At 46.0% G+C, this 20,299-nt stretch overlaps 1 protein-coding gene across 16 annotated transcripts in view; it reads left to right on the top strand.

Moving 5' to 3' along the window:
- TNS3 (tensin 3) overlaps positions 1 to 20,299 on the top strand; it is a 309,986-nt gene that overhangs the window by 279,800 nt on the left and 9,887 nt on the right. For all 16 annotated transcript variants that reach the window (XM_050785529.1, XM_050785522.1, XM_050785526.1 and 13 more), the window contains 7 exons: positions 1,402 to 1,573; positions 2,797 to 3,431; positions 4,109 to 4,195; positions 9,139 to 9,270; positions 12,576 to 12,671; positions 13,482 to 13,559; positions 14,353 to 14,430. In XM_050785529.1, coding sequence (XP_050641486.1) covers positions 1,402 to 1,573; positions 2,797 to 3,431; positions 4,109 to 4,195; positions 9,139 to 9,270; positions 12,576 to 12,671; positions 13,482 to 13,559; positions 14,353 to 14,430 — 1,278 coding nt within the window. The remainder of the gene's footprint in view (positions 1 to 1,401; positions 1,574 to 2,796; positions 3,432 to 4,108; positions 4,196 to 9,138; positions 9,271 to 12,575; positions 12,672 to 13,481; positions 13,560 to 14,352; positions 14,431 to 20,299) is intronic.

The raw sequence follows: 20,299 nt of genomic DNA, 5'->3' as shown, positions 1-20,299 counted from the left end.
AAACGTGCTCAGAGTGTTTGACTCTGTCTCTGCAGTCCTCATTTTTCTGAGACCTTGGCACTTCCAGAACTGGCTGCCTTGGTAGCTCTGAACTCAAAACTTTATCTCCCCAGAACAGTGTGATCACCATTGCTAGTTTGCGAGTGGCCCCTATACCACATGCATCCAAATGGGTCAATGTCTGAGAAGGAAAAATGGCCATGGATGGCCTGCTCCCTTCCCTGGAGGTTTTGGCCCAGTGAGCCCTGGCTGCCTTGGGAGATCTGAATGGGTTCAAACTATTGTTGTTAGTATTTTGTGTAGCTTTCGTAATTGTCCTCAGTGGAAGTGTAATTCCTGCATTGTAGCTGAAAATTAACGTGCTCTTTGTAGTACTGGCTTTGAGCTGTTGCAGCTGATGTGGCAATCTTTGATAGATAAGGGTTTACAGAATGAGTTGTAGGGAAAACAGCATCATTTGGAAATCTCTAAATTTCAATACCCTCTCCAGGAGATGAATAATATGGACTTTTTTTCTACGTTAATGTTCTCTTACAATCCTCACTTGTTTTGAAACAGAAAACAAAATGACCGGTATTTCTAATAATATTATTTTACTGACTGTGGTAGATTTATCCATTTCTTGAAGCCTGGTTTAAAAAAAGAAAAAAAAAGGCAAGGTGTTTTAAATATCCAGAAATAATGCAGCTACTGGGCGAGAGGAATGTGCCTGGGCTCAGGCATGGGACACAAGCAGGTTTGCATTCTGGCCCACCTGCGAGGGCGGCCTCTGCGCCCCATGGTGTGGCCTGTGCAGCAGCGAGGTTGACCTGGAAAGCACCAGCATGGGTTTCTGCCCTCATAGCGCTCAATGTCGATGGCCCAGTTACCAGCTGGGGACCAAAGGAAGGTGGAGGACACCTAGGCCGCCCGGCTGCTGCAGGGCCTGCACTTATGGTCTTTATGGGGAGAAGTCGCCTGCTGGTTTGCAGAGGAAAGGCCATGCTGATTCTAAAGTGAGGTGCAGCCTAGATCATGGGGTGGAGAGGGGGACCCCCCTTTGTGGGGGACGGGGCTGGAAGGACCAGCCCAGGGGGCCCAATGTGTGTCTCCCCACATGACTGAAGGGATGCCAGTGCTGACCAGCTCGTGGTAATGGGCTGGACACTGTGTGGCGGACTGAGTTAGGTCACTTTATTTTTGGGAACAGTGATGGGTGAGAATAAACCCATGCTTGGGGTCACAGGGCTGGCCGCCTCCTCCAGCCTATTACGGGTAGTGATGTCATGTTCAGTATGGCCATGGATGATAGAAAGTCTCAAAGTCAACACTGTTTCTTGTGGAACATGCAAAAGTGGCAGAGATTATGACTTCTCCAGTCCTACAACTGAGGTCTCTCTGCTTTCTGTGTTCCCGCTACAGAACCACGAGGCTGCCCTGAGACGCTCAGTCACACTGTGGGGATGTCAGAGAGCCCCATCGGACCCAAATCCATGATGCTCCGGGCCGACGCGCCCTCAACGCCCTCCTTTCAGCAGACTTTTGCTTCTTCCTGCACCGTTTCCAGCAACAGCCCCGGGCAGAGGAGAGAGGGGTAAGAAGATGGATCTTTAAACTTGGCACAACCTCCCCAAAGACACAGAATGCTGAGAGGCTTATGGGACCAGTGGGGGCTTGCTCTTCAGAGAAGCTGAAGCTAGACCAGGCAGGGATTGGCCTGAAGATGGGGCGGGGCAGGGGACCAGGGCTGTGTGGTGACGTATGAAAAAATATAGGGACATACAGGAAATAGAGGAAAAATCAGTCTTAGAAGGATTCTGGTTAACAGAAAGACCGGGGGGTGGGAGGGGGTGGGTATTAACAGGGAAAAATGGCCTATTTCTGCTTCAGAAAGATACTGCCCCTGAGGAAATTGATATGTGAGACCATTCCTCTTGCTCAGAATAGGAATAAGTTTCTGTATGCTTTTTTGTATGGACACATAGCTCCCTATTTAACTTTTTAAATTCTACCTCCGTTCTCCTTAAAATAAAAGAGGAGCCCTCATCTAAGGACATTATACATAGACTCTGTACCCATGAGTGTTCCATTGTTAGTGAAATATGTGTGTCACGTGGTGTGGTTTTAGCTGTCTTTCCATACTTATAAGTGGGTGGTAATTTCCAGTAGTCTTTGTCGTATCCGTTAATCAGCTGGTTCATCTAGCAAGCATGGATCGAGGACTGATGGTGTGTCTGGCAGATAAAGGACATGGGGCAGAAGGATCATGCTGCGAGAGGAGGGGACCTGCAGTGAACCAGTGGCCCCACTGCAGGGGATGAATGTGGGTGGCATCCCTGCCTAGTGCTGTGGGACAAGACGGGAGGGCATTTCTACTCCCGAGGGCACATGTGTATGTGGCCGTAGGTGCTGGGCAAGGGCTGGGAAAAGGCTTCCCAATGGGTACACAGCTGAGCTGCGTGTTAAAGGAAGAAAGGGCCTTGACCCGGTGAAGATGCAGGAGGGAAGGCGCAGGAGGGAAGGCGCAGGGGCCGAGGGAGCAGCATCTGTGCATGTGGAGGCCTTCGTGGGGTGGCTCCCCTGGGTGCCCTCATGCGGGCTGCAGCATCTGGGCATGAAGTGGGGGCTTGAAAGGCAGGCAGCATGAGCTCAGAGAGGGCCTTAGTGTACATAGTTTGGAAAATCCCTCCTGTGCTGCCTGGAGGGCCTCAGCACCCACTTCCCCATCCCTGTCTTCCCATGTGGGTGACGCTTGCTGTTCTTTAGGTGTCTCTTTGTACCTTACGTGCTGTCTTGGTCGGCTTGTCTTTTGGACAGCTCCTCTTCTGCAGAACGCCAGTGGGTGGAGAGCAGCCCCAAGCCCACGGTCTCCCTGCTGGGGAGCGGCCGGCCCACCGGAAGTCCCCTCAGTGCTGAGTTATCCGGTACCAGGAAGGACTCCCCAGTGCTGTCCTGCTTCCCGCCGTCAGAGCTCCAGGCTTCTTTCCACAGCCATGAGCTGTCCCTAGCAGAGCCACCGGACTCCCTGGCGCCCCCCAGCAGCCAGACCTTCCTGGGCTTCGGCGCCGCCCCAGTGGGAAGTGGCCTTCCGCCCGGGGAGGACCTGGGGGCCTTGCTGGCCAATTCTCATGGAGCGTCACCGACCCCCGGCATCCCGCTGACAGCTACAGGGGCTGCCGACAATGGCTTCCTGTCCCACAACTTTCTCACGGTGGCGCCTGGACACAGCAGCCACCACAGTCCAGGCCTGCAGGGCCAGGGCGTGACCCTGCCCGGGCAGCCGCCCCTCCCTGAGAAGAAGCGGGCCTCGGAGGGGGATCGTTCTTTGGGCTCAGTCTCCCCTTCCTCCAGTGGCTTCTCCAGCCCGCACAGCGGGAGCACCATCAGTATCCCCTTCCCGAATGTCCTTCCGGACTTTTCCAAGGCTTCAGAGGTGGCCTCACCTCTGCCAGGTAGGTGTGTTTGCAGCGGGTGGGAGGGCCCCTCTGTCCATTCACTCAGGAAGGGAAGGGTTCAGACCTGCAGCTGAGCTGGCACATCTCTAGTGCTGGGCCGGGCACCTGGAGAGAAAATCCAGAGCCGTTGGGGTACTTTTCCATTTTCCTGGTCCAAAGCCAAGCACTGGCCCAGGCTTCTCATTCACTCTTCTTGGCTTCTGTGTTTGGCCACCTTGGATTCCTTCCAGTTGTAGAAAGTGCAGACATCTGCAGTGGTTCTATTTTCCGTTTCACTTGGGAACATGGCTTTTTGTAAATAACAAATTCCTTGTCAAATTAAATGAATTCATCCTAAACGCAATTATGAAATATTTCAAGTGTATAAGAAGCAATGTGGTCTATGGGTTAAACAACACCAACTTTGCCCTCTGTTTCCTTGCTGCCTTCCTATGTATTCTTAAAAATATATTGGAAAGGCCCAATCCAAGCATCCTGTTGTGTTGTTTTGTGTTACAAAGCTGTCACTGCCTCATCTATCTCAGTCATTTCAAAGGCAGGGTTCCCTTTCCTTAGAACATCCCTCGCTTGCTTGCCCTTGCCATGGGATTTGGACTTCTGGGATCACAGCAGATGAGAGGTTGCAAGAAGAAAAGTGTCCATCATGGTCACTGTTTTTAAATTTTGCTTTACAGATAGTCCAGGTGATAAACTTGTGATTGTGAAATTTGTTCAAGACACTTCCAAGTTCTGGTACAAGGCGGATATTTCAAGAGAACAAGGTACGTGGGGAGGATGAGGGCCTCCCTGGGCATCTGCCATCCTGCCTGCTTGGCTGCCTTGTGTGAGGATGGGCCCCGCGGTGGGAACATCATGCAGCCGTGGCCTTGTTATGGATTGAGTTCGAGCAGGGCCCACACATTATTCCATGCCTCCTGGGGAAATGCTACAAACTTTACGTTTTTATAGGGAAACACTCACTACTAATGAGAGAGTTGGTGAGGAATGGGCCCCAGCCATGAGCATTCCAGCGTGTAGGGTGTAATTTCTGGCTGCTCGCACCAGCCAGTGGCTTACCAGTGATGCCAGCCCACAACTACTGACTGTAAGGAGGAGACACACTCTCCTGCATCTCCATGAAACCACAGAGGACAGGGTGAGGAAGCAGGAGAGACACCCTGCTCTGAGAAGTCAGGGACTCTGTGTGTTCGTGAACACCTATATAAGCACTTAATAATGAGACCCGGTTGTGGACTTAACCGCATGCCTCACACACAAACCAGGCAGAGCATCTCTCTGCTTGTTATAGTGTCAGGCATTCTTTTTTAAATTTGAAATCGTTAATGTTAATTTTTGAGCAATAAATATTTGAATGTTTTGAGCATTACTTTTTACCGGAGCATGAATAGAAGAGATGTGGGAGAGGAAGGTTAGCAAGCTCTTCTGGGCAGTCTTACTTGGAGGCAGCCCCTGGGCAATGAGCAGAATTCACAGGGTGCTTCCCTGGGCTGTGGAATGGATGCGTGTCTCAGCTGAGTGTACCTTCCTCTGGATACCTCATTTTGGCAGTGCATAGAGTTTGGATATACCTCAGAAGAGATGGTGTGTGACTGGCACGGCAGGGCGGGGCCATGGCTCCAGTGCCTGGAAGACAGAGTCAGGATTCCTAGGGACCAAAGTGAATCCCAGTGGTCTCCTGGTGGTGGCTGGAGTGAGAGAGGGAATGGGTTGGTTTAAGGTGGTGAGAAATGACAAGCTGCCCGCAGTCAGCAGGAGACCCACTTGGCTCCTCTGTGCCTCTTTATCTCAACTTCAGAAGAAAATAAAGCTCTCTCCTTATGAAGATGCCTCAGGAATGCCTAGAGATGAGTAGTTGAGTGGCAGAAAAATAGCACTGTCCAGCTCTCCACTGAAATTCTGCTATTCAGTTATGTAGATGATAGAAATGGTAAGAATGTGCATCTCTTCTGATCTCAAAGAAGCGATTGTCATTTTAAGTGGAAGAGACAGAAAAAAAGCCCGTGGCCTGGAAAGACCTTCATTTCCCTGAATTGGCCTTTGTGAAATGCTGCCCACCATGGCCGAGGGCCCCTCTGCGGCCGGATGCTGTGTGCCTGTTGCCACCACCAAGGCCCTGCTTGTGTCTCAAGAATCCCGACGACTGTGGCCCCCAGTGCCTCGGCACCTCCTCCAGCTGGCCAGACTCAGAGGTGCCTATCCAGCACCATGGCCTAGGAGATTCTGCACGGACCCTTCCACTCTATTGGCGCCATCTTCTAGAGCAGGGCAATGTGTGGGGCTGGATGCCCCCTCCTCTTATCGTGCAATGTCATTGTAGCAGAGGGATCTGAAACAGACAGATTTGGGTTGGAGCGCACTGCTGGCTTAACTCAGCAGGGTAGCGAGGTTCGAGCCTGCCGTGGGGGGTTGCTGTGAGTGGTGCCATGTGGAAGGTACCTGCCCTTGCTGGCGCCTGGTAGATGCAGGATAAGTGGATGTGGATGTGCAGTACGTGTAGGGGCTGCTGTTGGCATGTGCCTGGTCTTCAGCACACATTGTAGAAGGTTTGCTGGGAGGACCGCATCTCAGGATGGCCAACATGTGCATTGAGTGTTAGTTTTTCCAGCTGTGCTCTAAAAGGATAACCTCCATTTTCTACATATTTTATATAGAAGACACCTGTGCAGACGAACCTTCTACTGCCTGTGTCAGAGTCTCCAAACAGCAGAAGGCTGCCCATGGGTGTCATTTATTTGGGTTTTAACTGTCAGATGTGCCTTTTTCTAGAAAAGCTGCAATGACATTTCAGGGTGATGCAGGAGGGAAAAAAACACCCAGATAGCCTCTTTGGGAGTGCAATTTGTCACATACTTAATTCCTTAAGGTTTCCTAAAGCTAACATAAAAATGCCTCAGGAGGATAAGAGGACCTTAATGTAAAATCAAAATTAAGTACTACCATCCCAGTTGTACTTCTGGGGTATTGCTTCTCCAGATGCTGTGAAATTACTCGTTGCAGGGTGAGACAGTGTGAGATGGTGAGAGTAGACTCGCTTGCCTCCCCTCTCCCCACCCCCATCTGCCAGTACCAGGGTGGAGCACGCGGCTACCGTGTGCAGTGTGTGGATGCTCATTTTTACAACTTCAGCACACCAGGCTCCTCAGCCCACTTTTGTTTGGAAAAACAACGGATCTAAAATTCTCCTTTTATTCCCATTGCCGGCGCAGGAGAGCACAGCCCCTTCGCACTCTTGCAGCCTGGCAGCTGGGACTTCCCTCCCGGCCTGAGGAGAACTGGGCGGAGCAAAGCCTGCGTTCCCTCCACTGCCATCCACATGTGCCTAAGGTCTCAGTCCTGTAAGGCTTCTACACTTTATTTACCACAGGGAAGTAAAACCATGACTTACAAAAAGAAAAGCTCTGAGGTATATCACAGGTGAAACAAAATGTAAGCAATTTTTTGTCCTACTTAGGAAAAACAAAAAAAGTAGGCCTGGCACAGTGACTCACTCCTGTAATCCCAGCACTTAGGGAGGCTGAGGTGGAGGATCACTTGAGCCCTGGAGTTTAAGACCAGCCTGGGCAACATAGTGAGACTGTCTCTACCAAAAATCTAAAAAAATTAGCTGGATGTGGTGGTGCACACTTGTAGTCCCAGCTACTCAGGAAGCTGAGGTGGGAGGATCGCTTGAGCCCAGGAGGTTGAGGCTGCGGTGAGCTATGATTGCGTTACTGCACTTCAGTCTGGGCAACAGAGCGAGAGAGACTGTCTCAAAAAAATAAAAATTAAAAATTGAAAAAAAGTAATGCACGTTTAGCCCTCAAGTTTATAGACTATGCTGTGAGAAAACATGCACCAGAATTCAGGGTTTATTCCCATGACCCTGCTCCAGGAGGTTGCCCCCCTCCCAGCCCTGGGTCCCTTGCGTGGGCGGCTACAGGCCTGGCTGGAGCTACCAGCAGTCTCGGGCATGCACGGTGAGCCTGCCTGTGTTTTCCTGCCCATCCGTCCCCCTGCGTGCAGTTTAGAAGAGCTCCTGCTTCATCCCCAGGGGCGTGTTGAGCTCCTCCCCTGTGACCTCATCCTGTACACAGGGCCACAGTGCAGAGCATTGACTAATGTGTAAAAGAAACCATTTGTTTCATCCTATGGCCAGACAGATTCCCTGGCTGTGGGTCCGGGCAGGCCTGGGGGCACGTGAGGGGCCTTTCTGGGAGAGCGCCATGGAGGTATTTACTGAGGCATGCCGGGGGCATCTCACCACTTATTGGTTCATGTTCTGTGCCCTGATCACTTCCAGACAGAGCCTTTGGCATTCCAGAAAGGCAGCATTTCCATGGCTGTAATTATAATCTTATACTTTAAATCCCCAGTTTTCCCCCTTTTGTAAAATAAACAGTAAATGCCTAGAAAAGAAATTCTGAGATATAGTCTAGTTATCAGGGAACACTCTGGCCTGTCTGAGCAGCATCAAGTTGAGGTTACTATTACCCTAACCTACTCCCTCTTCTTCCCATGTCATGAAGTGGGAAATGCCAGATTTTGGCCATTAAGGGGAGAGATTTTTTGAAGCAATGATTATGATTAGCTGAATGCCTACCAGCCTCACCAGGGAACCTGGGGGACCCACTGTGTGAGGCCCTGGATTGGCGGGCACATGGAGAACGTGTCCTCAGCCCCACCCAGGCTGGGCTCATTGGCCACATCAGCCATGGAGCCATGGGGTAGAGGGCCACTTCAGGCCAGGTTTTTGTTACTTTCTTGGTGAATCTTGGAATTTGTATCAAATTTTCAGTAACATTTTGGGTATGCCCTTTCTATCATCAGAAAGTGTAATTAGAAACTTCTTTCCTGGCCGGGTGCAGTGGCTCACACCTGTAATCCCAGCACTTTGGGAGGCCGAGGCGGGTGGATCACGAGGTCAGGAGATCGAGACCATCCTGGCTAACGTGGTGAAACCCCGTCTCTACTAAAAATACAAAAAATTAGCCGGACGTGGCCGGCGCCTGTAGTCCCAGCTACTTGGGAGGCTGAGGCAGGAGAAATCGCTTGAACCCAGGAGGTGGAGGTTGCAGTGAGCCGAGACCACGCCACTGCACTCCAGCCTGGGCAACAGAGCAAGACTCCGTCTGGAAAAAAAAAACCAAAAAAACAAAAAAAACCTTCTTTCCTTTTATGCTGTTGGAAGAGTCCATGTTCTAAAACCTTTAAGAAAAATGCCACAGAATGCAATGTCCAAGCAGCGGCAGGTGTGCTGCAACAGCTGCCCTCCCACTGCCTGTCTCTCCCCTTTGTGTATGTTTGGACCTGGTCTTGTTACTTACTCAGCGTGAGCCTCGGTTTCCTGGGCTCTCAGGTGGGGACCATCATTTGGACATCACAGGTGTTGTGAGATTAACAAAAATCCTGTGTTTTTCCATGGGCAGCCCACGGGACAGTGCCCGGCACCTCAGTCTTAACTAAAGACGGGGATGTTCCTGTCCCTTCTGCCTCCTCAACAGGCAGGCCCACCCTTGAAACATACATGATACCACAGAGACCTCCCTGAGGGCCCCTCAACTGCATGGACATATTCTTCCAGCCAAGCAGGGGGATCCCGGCCAGGTCCCCACTGACCCAATTTGCAAAAAGAGTAAGGGGAAGAGGACCTGTCCCAAGGTTATGAGTGGGCATAGACCTTTGTCCACCCGGCAGACATTCTTGTCTTTCTCCTCCCTTTCTCCAGCTATCGCCATGTTGAAGGATAAGGAGCCAGGCTCATTCATCGTTCGAGATAGCCATTCCTTCCGAGGGGCCTATGGCCTGGCCATGAAGGTGGCCACACCCCCACCTTCAGTCCTGCAGCTGAACAAGAAAGGTAAGGTTACCACTCTTTGTTGATCTGTTCAGCTCATCCACAGAGAAGCTCTGTTGGTTTATTATTAGGCTAATAAGATAGAAGATGACTTTAACAATACTCACAAATTTTATTCTTAGTATTTATTTTTTTTCAGGTATATTTTACAAAGTATTCACCTTATTTAAGAAAGAACATTAATTTGTTACTTTTATTTTCTTTTGTTTTGAATAGATAATCCATATCATTGTTCAAAAATTAGAACCATAGGATAAGGCATCCACTAAGCCCGTTTTGCTTCCATTTCGGCTCCATCTGCCTCACTACCCTCTCACCTCCTTTGGGCAACCATCTGGAGTAGATTCATGTGTGTCTTTTCACTGATTACCTGTCCAAATGCAGGCAAATACACATTTTTATGTGAAAACTAGCATACTACGAGAACTATTCTTGTATACAAGAATAGTGTATCTAAAAAAGTGTATCTATACCCAGTAGGGTATTTTTAGATGGATTAAAAGTGATACTAGACTAAGGCTAGACTCATGAGAGATCTCTAATGCAGGTAAAGGAGTATGCCTGCCTGAATCCTTTTTGCATTATAAGTCATGGCAAAAACCATAATGACTTTTGCACCAACCTGTAATAGAAGGATTTCTATTCCTTTGGGTGTAATACCCGGTAATGGGATTGCTGGGTCCAATGGTATTACTGCCTCTAGGTCTTTGGGGAATCGCCACACTGTCTTCCACAATGGTTGAACTATTTTACACTCTCACCAACAGTGCAAAAGCATTCCTTTTTCTCCACAACCTCGCCAGCATCCACCGATCATATTTCTAAGGTTGCTTGTAGCTGTTGTTCTCTTTGGAAGTTCGTGGCTTTCCATCTTATGAAAATCCTGCAACCAATTGATCCGTTCTATTGTTGGTGGACACTTGATTTTCAGTTTATTCTTTTTTTTTTTTTTCCTTTTTTCTCCCCCTGCCCGTTTTGCCCCGTTATACTCATCTTTGTGTGCTACCATGCCGCAGACTCTAAGGAAAGGGAAGCTATTCTTTCACTCTGTCTGTCTCCCCAAATGGAAATTGTGGACTGAGGGGACACTGCAAGTTTTTGGTTCCCTGTAAGGGGAACTTGACTCACTAGGAGTGGGGAAATCAGAAGCAGCTCGGATTTTAAACTCCCTGTGTTTACAGAAAAGTAAGACACCCACCTGGTTCCCTCATGCTCTGTGCCTAACACCCGAGAAGATTTTTCCAAATCCTCGGATGAAACCTCTGCTTCATGCTTCCTGGAGAAAATCGCCTTGGAGTTACACCCTGTGGAATGCATGATTTGACTTCCAGGAGGTCCAGCCTCAGGCAGGGCTGTAGCATTTCCAGGGAACATAGATGGGTTCATTTTGGCACAGGTAATGGTGTGAGAGTGGAAGGGGTGGGGAGTGAGGCTGGGAAGGACCCGGGGCTCAGTCAAAGCTCAGCCCTGAAGCTTGTGGATACTGACTGTCTTGAAGCGACGTGGAGAGAAGGCGTTGTGTAGGGGAGAAAGAACAGGTAATTCTTGAAAAGTAGGACCTTCTAGCATCCAGAATTCCAGCATAAGAAGCCAAACAAGATGCTACTTCTGAGTGGAAATAGGGGGTTTTGTAACTGGAGAGCTGGATTAGACCTGATTGTTGAGGACTGTTCAAGCCTTATTTGGAAGCAAACTGAATAACGATGGCAGGAAAAAGGGTCGCAGGACCAAGCGCATCTGGCAAGTCTGCAGAGATGACATTATTGGGAGAGCAGGAATGATGGATGGTTTTACATGGCTCCTTGGTTTCCGTGTGAAGTTTTAAAGCAAGGACAAATAACATTTCTGCATGCATTGTCTTTGGAGTCTAGATGAGAGACTATAACTATTTTTACCCCTGTGTGTGCATCTTGCCTCTCTGACAGATTTTGGACTCAATCTGAAGATGAAGGGAACAAAATAGGGGATATTAGAATAGCAGACTTCAGGAAACCCAGCATTGTTGGTGGCCTCTGGGTGAAATCTTATCTGGCTGCTGCGTCTTCACCCTGCCCCTGGATTTGACATTCAGGTTTCACAATTCAAGGACAGATTTGAGCAAAGAGTTTACCAGCTCTTAAAGAGCCACAGCCATTCACCATACCTCTTCCAGTAAACTGGAGATGGACAGCTAGGGACGTTCTGGATGCCGTTCTCCAGAGATCCCTGGCTAGAAGGACTTCCCACTAGCCATGTCTCATGAGTGGCACCCAGATCCACGCTTGGTGTCCCCTTCAGTTTGGAAGCCAGGCATCATTTTCCTTCCATAACTGAATGTGATAGTATGTTCTTATCCCAGTTTAATTCAACACAGCCTTTTATGGAATCTGATCATTTCCTTTTCTGCAAACTTTACTGCCCTTGTGAAATGCTGACACAGTGATATTTGTCATGTTTATAAACATCTTTTGGAAGCCTACTGTGGGCAGGGCACTGGGGATCAAGCCCAACTCCAGTGGGTCCTGCCAGGAGGTTTCCAACATCAGAAATATTAGAAGTTTAGGCAGACATGCCCCAGTGGAGGGTGATGAAGGAAGCACTGGAGCACAGAAATACAGCACACTGTGAAGGTCTGTTGGACTCATTAGCATAGGGCAGCGACTTCTTGTTCTTTTGGTTATGCTGTTTGTACTTTTCCACTCTCAGACGGTTTCGCCATTCAGTGGCTTTTTATGATGTGTTTTCTCTTTGGACTCATGGGCTGGCCTGAAGCAGATGTACTGTTTACTATTAATAGCAATGTGGTAGAGTGCTGCTCCTGTGCAGCTGAGTGCTTGCTTTCTGGAAGGTTTTGCAGATCCAGGTTCCTGGTTAAATCCCACTCGGAAGACTGACCTCCTTCCAGCTCTTTTTAGCGATTCATTCTAGGTATCATTTTGTGTCTGAGCCTTTCTCACCTCTCCTCTTTGGGAGGGGATTCAACTGGAGATTCATAATCCTCTTTCTTAGCTGCAAGCTCATCCCCTTCATTGGGGATTCTTGCAAAATGTTTGAGGGCCTTTCCCAAGGTACCTCTCCAGCCCCCACACTGTCATTGCAAGCGTTCCCACCCTGTATCTGGCCTAGCCTGTGCTCATCCAGTCGTCCTGCAGCCCGGCTACCATTCCTAGGATGAAGATGGTTCTTGGCAGCCTCTTCTGCAGTGGCTCGACTCGTATTCAGAGAAGAAACTTTTCACCTGTACCTCCTGGCTTTTATGTTCTGTCTATTGAATTCTCCCATGCTCCCCTTTTCAAAAAATGCTTCTTTCTTTACATTTCTTGTCACAGCTGGAGATTTGGCCAATGAACTCGTCAGGCACTTTTTGATCGAGTGTACCCCGAAGGGAGTGCGGTTGAAAGGGTGCTCGAATGAACCATATTTCGGTGAGTTGCTTGAGAGGTTGCTGTCAATGTTCTGAACTCATGAGGCCTGGATTCCCTCTGCTCACCGACCTGAGATTTGGTACCATCACTCTTGTGATGGTTTATTCATATTTCATTCCCCAGTTCTGAAATCCCACTAATCTGAATTATTATCTTTAAGATAAACTAGATTTGAAAGTGTTCTTAAAAGTTTTGTCAAAACCAAACAAATGAAAAGCAACATATCAGAAGTAGCAATTACAGACATCAATAAGATTCTGTCCTAGTTGGCAAGCAGATAAGTCCTGAGAAGGTTGGAGCTCCAGCGTCACCCTATCCCACAGCACAAGGAACAGCACAGAGCTCCCAACAGAGCACCCTCCCATCCCTGCAAATTGGGAACCTTCCCTACCTCACGAGCTTGTTGGAAAGATGACTTGAGCCAGCCACACAAAGCACAGTGCAGCCTTAGGCATCATCGTTATTAGAGCTTTGTTAAGAAGCATTGTGCAGGGGCAATATATAAGGTTAAAGTTAGAGTTGGCTTGATTCAAGATCCAGCAAACCATATGCTTTAGTCTTTATAATTTCGTAATGATGTGTCTATGGTAAGAATGATCAACAGTTCACTTTACTTACCTCTCAACTATCTTGTGGAACTTGTTACTTCTTTGAAGTTTTGCACAAAGCTGCACATTAATCTAACATACCAGCTGCTGAAAAGATAAGGACTCAGCCTTTGCATCAGTTTCATTCCAGCTGATAAACTGGCTGAGCACACAGCACCTACAGTGGTTGTTGACTCTTGTTTGCTCTCTGTCCACTTTGCAGGAAGCCTGACAGCCTTGGTGTGCCAGCATTCCATCACGCCCTTGGCCTTGCCGTGCAAGCTCCTTATCCCAGAGAGAGGTAAAGGGTCCTCAGTGCTAGTCTGGCTCTGTGTAGATTGTCTGCAGTCAAGGCCGCCAGTTTTAGAGATCCATAAAGATCCACTGAGAAAAATAATAAGACTGGAAGTTTTTTTGTATTCTCGTGGTTGAACCCAAGAAAAGGCCAATGAGTTCACCCAAAGCAAGGAGAGAAGAAGAGATTCTGCTTCATTGACAGCTCCCAGATAGCTTTACTTCATGGATTTTGATGAAAGATTTCTATAGACCAAAGATTCTATAGCTTAAAAATATAAAACCCTCAGACAAAGAAGGCTTCAGGGTCATTGACATTTAATTTTTACATTTCTACAAAATGGGCAAAATGTTGATGTTGTTGAACTTAGACGATGGATGCGCTGTTCTTTTTACTTTTATGTTTGTTGCATAATATCCTTAATAAAATTAAATAGCACCCACAGCATGTCAGGGCGATGTGACTGTATGTCCCACTTTCCTAAGCAGTCACAACTTCACATAAAAATGGTCTCACTTAATATACAGGTAAATGTGATTTACCTTTCAAAGTGTCATTATTCATGTGACTAATTCAGTGATTAGAAAAATATTTTGTTAGGCCTTTTCATCTCTACTTTTGTTCAGAATGTGATCATGGTTTCTGTGGGCCGGATTATTGTCCCAAAGAGACTTTTGACTCTGCAAAACCATTGCATGTCACCATCTGGGAATTCTGTCATCAAATTGTCTAACTTTGTCATGAGGATTCTTGGTCAGGAGCAGGACTCATTTCTATATTTTCTTGCCCCTTCCTACAGATCCATTGGAGGAAATAGCAGAAAATTCTCCCCAAACAGCAGCCAATTCAGCAGCTGAGCTGTTGAAGCAGGGGGCAGGTCAGTAAATGCAGCTCTGTTTCTATATCTGGTGACTGGGGAGAAAAAGGACTCACTGACACAACTTCCTTTTGCACTTTCAGTATTCAGGTTTCCTTTCTTTTCTGTGAGCCTTGAAGGAGGTTTCCTTTTATAGAAGCTTGCACAGAGCTGGGTGGGGTGCAGTTTTTGGGACATCAACAAGGGCTTCATGAGCCGGTCTAACTTGAGCAAGACTAAATTCAGTGGAATAAATGTCAAGCCCTGGATTTAGTTTGGGGGAAAATATAGTAAGACAGGATGTGGGTGACCTGTCTCGGCAGCTGTAAATTTAAAATGTTCCAGAGACATGACTCAACAAGTCACTTGACATGAGTCAACGATTTGACCCACACTGCCAGCAACCCCAGTGAGACATGCAACAACCAAGAACCAGCTCGCCAGAGAGAGCAGGTCACTTTAAAAAAAATGTGTTCGTAGAGTTTCTTTTTTAGAGCAGTGACAGATTCACAGCAAAATGGAGAAGAAGGTACAGAGATACACCATATACACGCATAGCCTCCCTGCTGTCAACATCCCCCAGCAAAGTGGTGCACATGTTACAGTTGATGAACCTGCATTAACACAGCCTGAGTCCCTAGTTCAGGGACTTGATATTTAGGTTCACCTTGATGTCATGCATTCTGTGGGTCTGGACAAATGCATAATGACAGGTAATTGCTGTTACAGTATCATAGTGAATAGTTTTATTGTCCTAAAAATCCTCTGTGCTCTTTCTGTTCGTCCTCTCTCCCCAGCCAACCCCAGGCAGCCACTCATTTTTTTTGTCTCCATATTTTCAACTTTTCCAGTATTGTCATATAGTTGAAACTATACAGTTCATAGCCTTTTGAGGTTGGCTCCTTTCACATAGTAATATGCATTTAAGTTTCCTCCATGTGTTTTTATGGCTTGATAGCTCATATTTTTTTTATCAGTGAGTATTTCATTGTCTGGGTGTACCAGTTTAGTAACCCATTCACCTACTAAAGGACATTGTGGGTGCTTTCAGGTTTTGGCAGTAATGAATAAAGCTGCTGTAAACACCCATGTGCAGGTTTTTGAGTGGATATATGTTTTCAGCTCCTGTGGGTAGATACCAAGGAGCGCATTCCTGGATTGTATGGTAAGAGTGTGTTTAGTTTTATAAGGTACAGGCAAACTGTCTTCCAAAGTGGCTGTCCCGTTTTGCATTCCCACTAGCAATGAATGTGAGTTCTTGTTGCCCCACATCCTCACCAGAATTTGGTGTTGCCAGTGTTCTGGATTGTGGCCTTTCTAATAGTAGCGTAGTGGTATCTCATTGTTTCTGATGACCTACGACGTGGAACGCCTTTTCAGATGCTTATTTACGATCTGTATATCTTCTTTGGTGAGGTGTCCATAGAGGCCTTTGGCTTGTTTGTTTAATTGGGTTTTTGTTTTCTTATTGTTAAATTTTAGGAGTTATTTGTGTATTTTAGACACTAGTGCTTTACCTGACAGGCCTTTTGAAAATATTTTCTTCCATTTCATGGCTTGCCTTTTCATTCTTTTTTTTTTTTTTTTTTTTTTTGAGACGGCGTCTCGCTCTGTCGCCCAGGCTGGAGTACAGTGGCCAGATCTCAGCTCACTGCAAGCTCCGCCTCCCGGGTTCACGCCATTCTCCAGCCTCAGCCTCCCGAGTAGCTGGGACTACAGGGGCCCGCCACCTCGCCCGGCTAGTTTTTTGCATTTTTTTTTAGTAGAGACGGGGTTTCACCGTGTTAGCCAGGATGGTCTCAATCTCCTGACCTCGTGATCCACCCGTCTCGGCCTCCCAAAGTGCTGGGATTACAGGCTTGAGCCACTGTGCCCGGCCCCTTCATTGAAATTTTTAATTTTAATAAAACCCAGTTTATTGATTTCTTATTTTATGGATTGGGACTTTGGTATTGTATCTTAAAATTCACCACCAAACCCAAGGCCAGCTAGATTTTATAGTTTCAAATTTTACCTTTAAGTCTATGATCCATTTTAAGTTAATTTTTGTGAAGGAGGTAAGGTCTGTGTCTTGATTGATTTTTTATTTTTTTGCCTGCAGATGTCCAGTTGCTTCTGTACCACCAGTTAAAAAATCGGTCTTTTCGCAGTTGTATTGCCTTCGCTGTTTTGTCTAAGATCAGTTAGCTGTATTCACGTGGGTCTACTTTCGAGTTCTTTAATTGACCTATTTGTTCTTTCACCAATATCACATTTTCTTGATTGCTTTAGCTTTATAGTAATCCTGGAAGTCAAATAATGTCAGTCCTCCAACTTTGCTCTTCTCTTTCAATATTGTGTTTGCTATTTTTGGTCTTTTGCCTTTCTGTATTAACTGTAGAATCACTTTGTCAGTATACATAAAATAACTTGCTGGGATTTTTATTGAGATTGTGTTGAATCTATAGATGAAGTTAGGAAGAACTGACATCTTGACAAAAGTTGAGTCCTATCCATGAATATAGAATATCTCTCCATTTATTTAGTTTTTTGTGTCTTTCTTCAAAGTTTTATAGTGTTCCTCATATAAATCTTGTCTGTAGTTTGTTAGATTTAAATGTAAGTAGTTTTTGGGAGGTGCTACTATAAATGGTATTGTGTATTTAATTTCAAATTTTACTTGTTTATTGCTGGTCTGTAGGAAAACAATTGACCATTTGTACATTAAGCTTATATCCAGCAATCTTTCTGTAATTGCTTATTAGTTCCAGGCCAGGTTACTTTTGCAGCGTTAGATGCAGTCCTAGTGGCCCCAGTTTAAGAAGGCTGTAAACAAACCACACACCATAGGGCTCTTGTGGTTCTGTGGCCGTGAGGGAGGGACACAGCTAGAGAGGACAGTGGGGCCTGCTGACTTTCAAACCTTGAGTTTCAAAACTGTTGGAAGTTTTTCGCTCAAGGTAGGTGTTTACTGTAAGAAATGTTGGGGATGGGATTTCTGAGTCTGGCAGAAGATTGGACTAGAAATACCTCCATTCTGTACCTCATAACTGCAGAGTAGTTTACAAGTGTTAACTCCACAATAAAGGTGTATGAAATATATAGGTATTTTCTTATTTCCTCTATAATTTGTATGATTTTTCTATGTAGCTTTTCTCTATAAATTTATACATCACTGTGTCTGTTACCCAGCTAAAGTAAAATTACTTTGTTTTGAATGGAATTATAGTGTTTAAGTCATTTTAGACTCTCCTTATAGAATAAGTTACCTGTGGCCAAAATAAAGGTGAAAATAGCTTGCCCCAAATTGCAAGTGTGCTAAAGCTTGAAGCTCCAAAATGAAGTGTAGCTGTGATCATGGGTTTCCGGCCATGTTCTGCCACTCAGGATTTTGATCTCTGGCAAATCACTTAGCTTCGCAGACCTGAGGTTTGTATCTGGTCAGTGGGGATAATAATATTTTCACACATAGCAGTTGAAAAGATTAAATGAATAGGACATTGAAAATGCCTTGGGAGCATTTTTCTGGCCCAAGAGGAATGGTCTTTCCTGGGAAGCCAGCCTCGCCCTTTCCCTTGTGAGATGTAGATCTCACCTTTGGGCCTGGGCTGGTCCTGGGCCACAGCCCCTAAATCTGTTTAAGTCTATTTCCCTGGAGCCCATCATGATTCTTAGCTTTCTTCTGTTAAAGTAACAGTGGACCCTGTCTGTGGGTCCCAGTGAAGTGCCCAGGAGGATGCAGGAATTTACTATAGACCTCAGCTCACTCACTCTTAACTGAGGAGACAGGGCTACGAAACCAGATCCACTCTGATGGATTTATTTGTTTCAGTTGCACCTTTTAAAAATGTCTTTGAAATTTTGAAAACCTTTAATTAATGGTTTTTAAATCACAACTTATGCATTGTCAGTGTTCAAGAAAGTGCAGAAGAACAGTGATAGCAACAGGCACAGAGCACTTGTCCTGCCCAGCTTATTGGCTCCTCCCCTTCACCCACAAGGCATGTGGGTGTAGTGTCCTGTCATCCTTTGTCATAGACAGAGGACCCAAGGTGGCAGCTCTGGCTCCTGAATGGCAGATCTAGGCCTGACGTTCAGCTCCCACGTCTAGCCATGCCCATATCATCTCAGGGACACAGCCCTGCCCATTCAGCCCAATATGGTAGCACCAGGGGACATGCAATTTCATTTTTCTCCTTTAGCTTCCTAGTTATCCTGCATTCACCCAGTAAGTGTGGAATTAATAAATGAATTGAATGAATTTAGTTGATCATAACAGTGCATCCTGATAGCACTTGTTTTTAGATATTAAAACTTTCTCTTCTATCCTGACTTACCATTTTTAAGTACACTTTTCCATCTTTTAAAATTACATTGAAATGTATCAATAACTCCAATTTTTTTTTAAGGGTGGATCTTCTTAGAGTCAAGACTTCATTCAGAACGTTGAGTTTGTATCTGATCATCTGAGTTGGGCATTTCTATATAAAGCTTGAATTATGACTGCCTTGAGCTTCTTTCCTTTAAAAATCTTATTTCTAAAACACATTGAGAGCTGCAAATGTCTGCTGTCCATTACATTAACCCAGGTTCCAAGTCATGGAACCAGGACAGCAGATGTGTCACCAGAAGCGTGAGGCTGTCTCAGTCACCAATCCTCAGCTGGTGTCGTCTTTACCTGGAGGATTGTCTGCAGATGTTTAGAATCAGTGCAGAATAAGCACTGTGGCAAGATAGTAGAACTATTGCAATCTCTGATGACCTTCCAGCAATTTAGTGGGTTTTCTTTCCTAAACTGAACTTCATCTGTTTTCTAATTCACTTAGAGTCCTAGACTCCTGGATGTGCAATGTTCTTTGAAATGATCATGTCCAATTTCCCCATTATAAAGATTCAGGAAGCCGAAACTCAGAAATATTAGCAGTCAGACAGCTCACAAAGATAGGAATAAACTTTTAATTTTTTCCAGTTTAATCCTTTTTTTGATACTAAGGCCATTATGCCTTTGTTCCAATCTCTAAAACAATTTCTATTTGTGTTTTAAGCCTCGCTTCTTGTTTCTTGTTGAAGCAGAGGAATATAATACAATCCTGAAAAGAAAGACTTATTTCTTTTTAGTAGACTTCTAACAGATTTCCCAGAAATGTTGTGGTTGCATTTTTTAGCATATGATAGGTATGCTTTTTAAAATAAAGTCATATATGTTCTTTAAGTTTTAAAAATGTAAAATAAAAGAAAAGGAAAAATGAATTACTCATAGATCTGTTGCCCCTATGCAGCCCCTGAATGTTGGGAGGAAGGGTAGACAGTAGGTACAGTGTTCTCTGGCCCAAAGACCACTCCTGATGTCAACCAGATCCAATCCTGTACTGCCTTTTTTCTTGTACTTGGGATCATGCTGCATGTACAATTCTTTTCTCTTCTCTTAGCATAATAAGTTGGTTCTTAAAACATAATGCAGATCTCATATTTTCATGGCTACACAATGGTCCATCACATAATTCACCTCCTTGTGGATGTTCATTTAGCATGTTTCTAATTTTTAATACCACAGATAATGCTTAGAGGACCATCTTTCTGCATTATTTCTTTTTCTGATTTCTGGAGTGTTGCCTTAGGACAAATTCCCACATGTGGGCCTCAGACTTTTGTTCTGTGTTATCAAGTCCCTTTCTCAGAGTAGCCTAGCAATGGACAGAGCTCCATTTCATGGGTCTGGTGGATGCCTTCCTGGTAATTCTCACTGGGCACTGAATCTTCACCTCTGGCCAAGAGCACTTGTCAAGTGGCACTGGATGGTCTTGGGCCAGGTGCAGTTGGACAATCACAGGCAGGCACAGGCATGCCTGTTCTCTGCTGGAGAGAGGCTTTGGGGCACTTGGTGTCAATTGGCTGCTGTGTGCTCCATAGA

The sequence above is a fragment of the Macaca thibetana genome, chromosome 3, assembly GCF_024542745.1.
Source record: "Macaca thibetana thibetana isolate TM-01 chromosome 3, ASM2454274v1, whole genome shotgun sequence".
Lineage (NCBI taxonomy): Eukaryota > Metazoa > Chordata > Mammalia > Primates > Cercopithecidae > Macaca > Macaca thibetana.
Note: the sequence above shows the minus strand (reverse complement) of the source record. Positions and strands in the feature narration are given on the sequence as shown.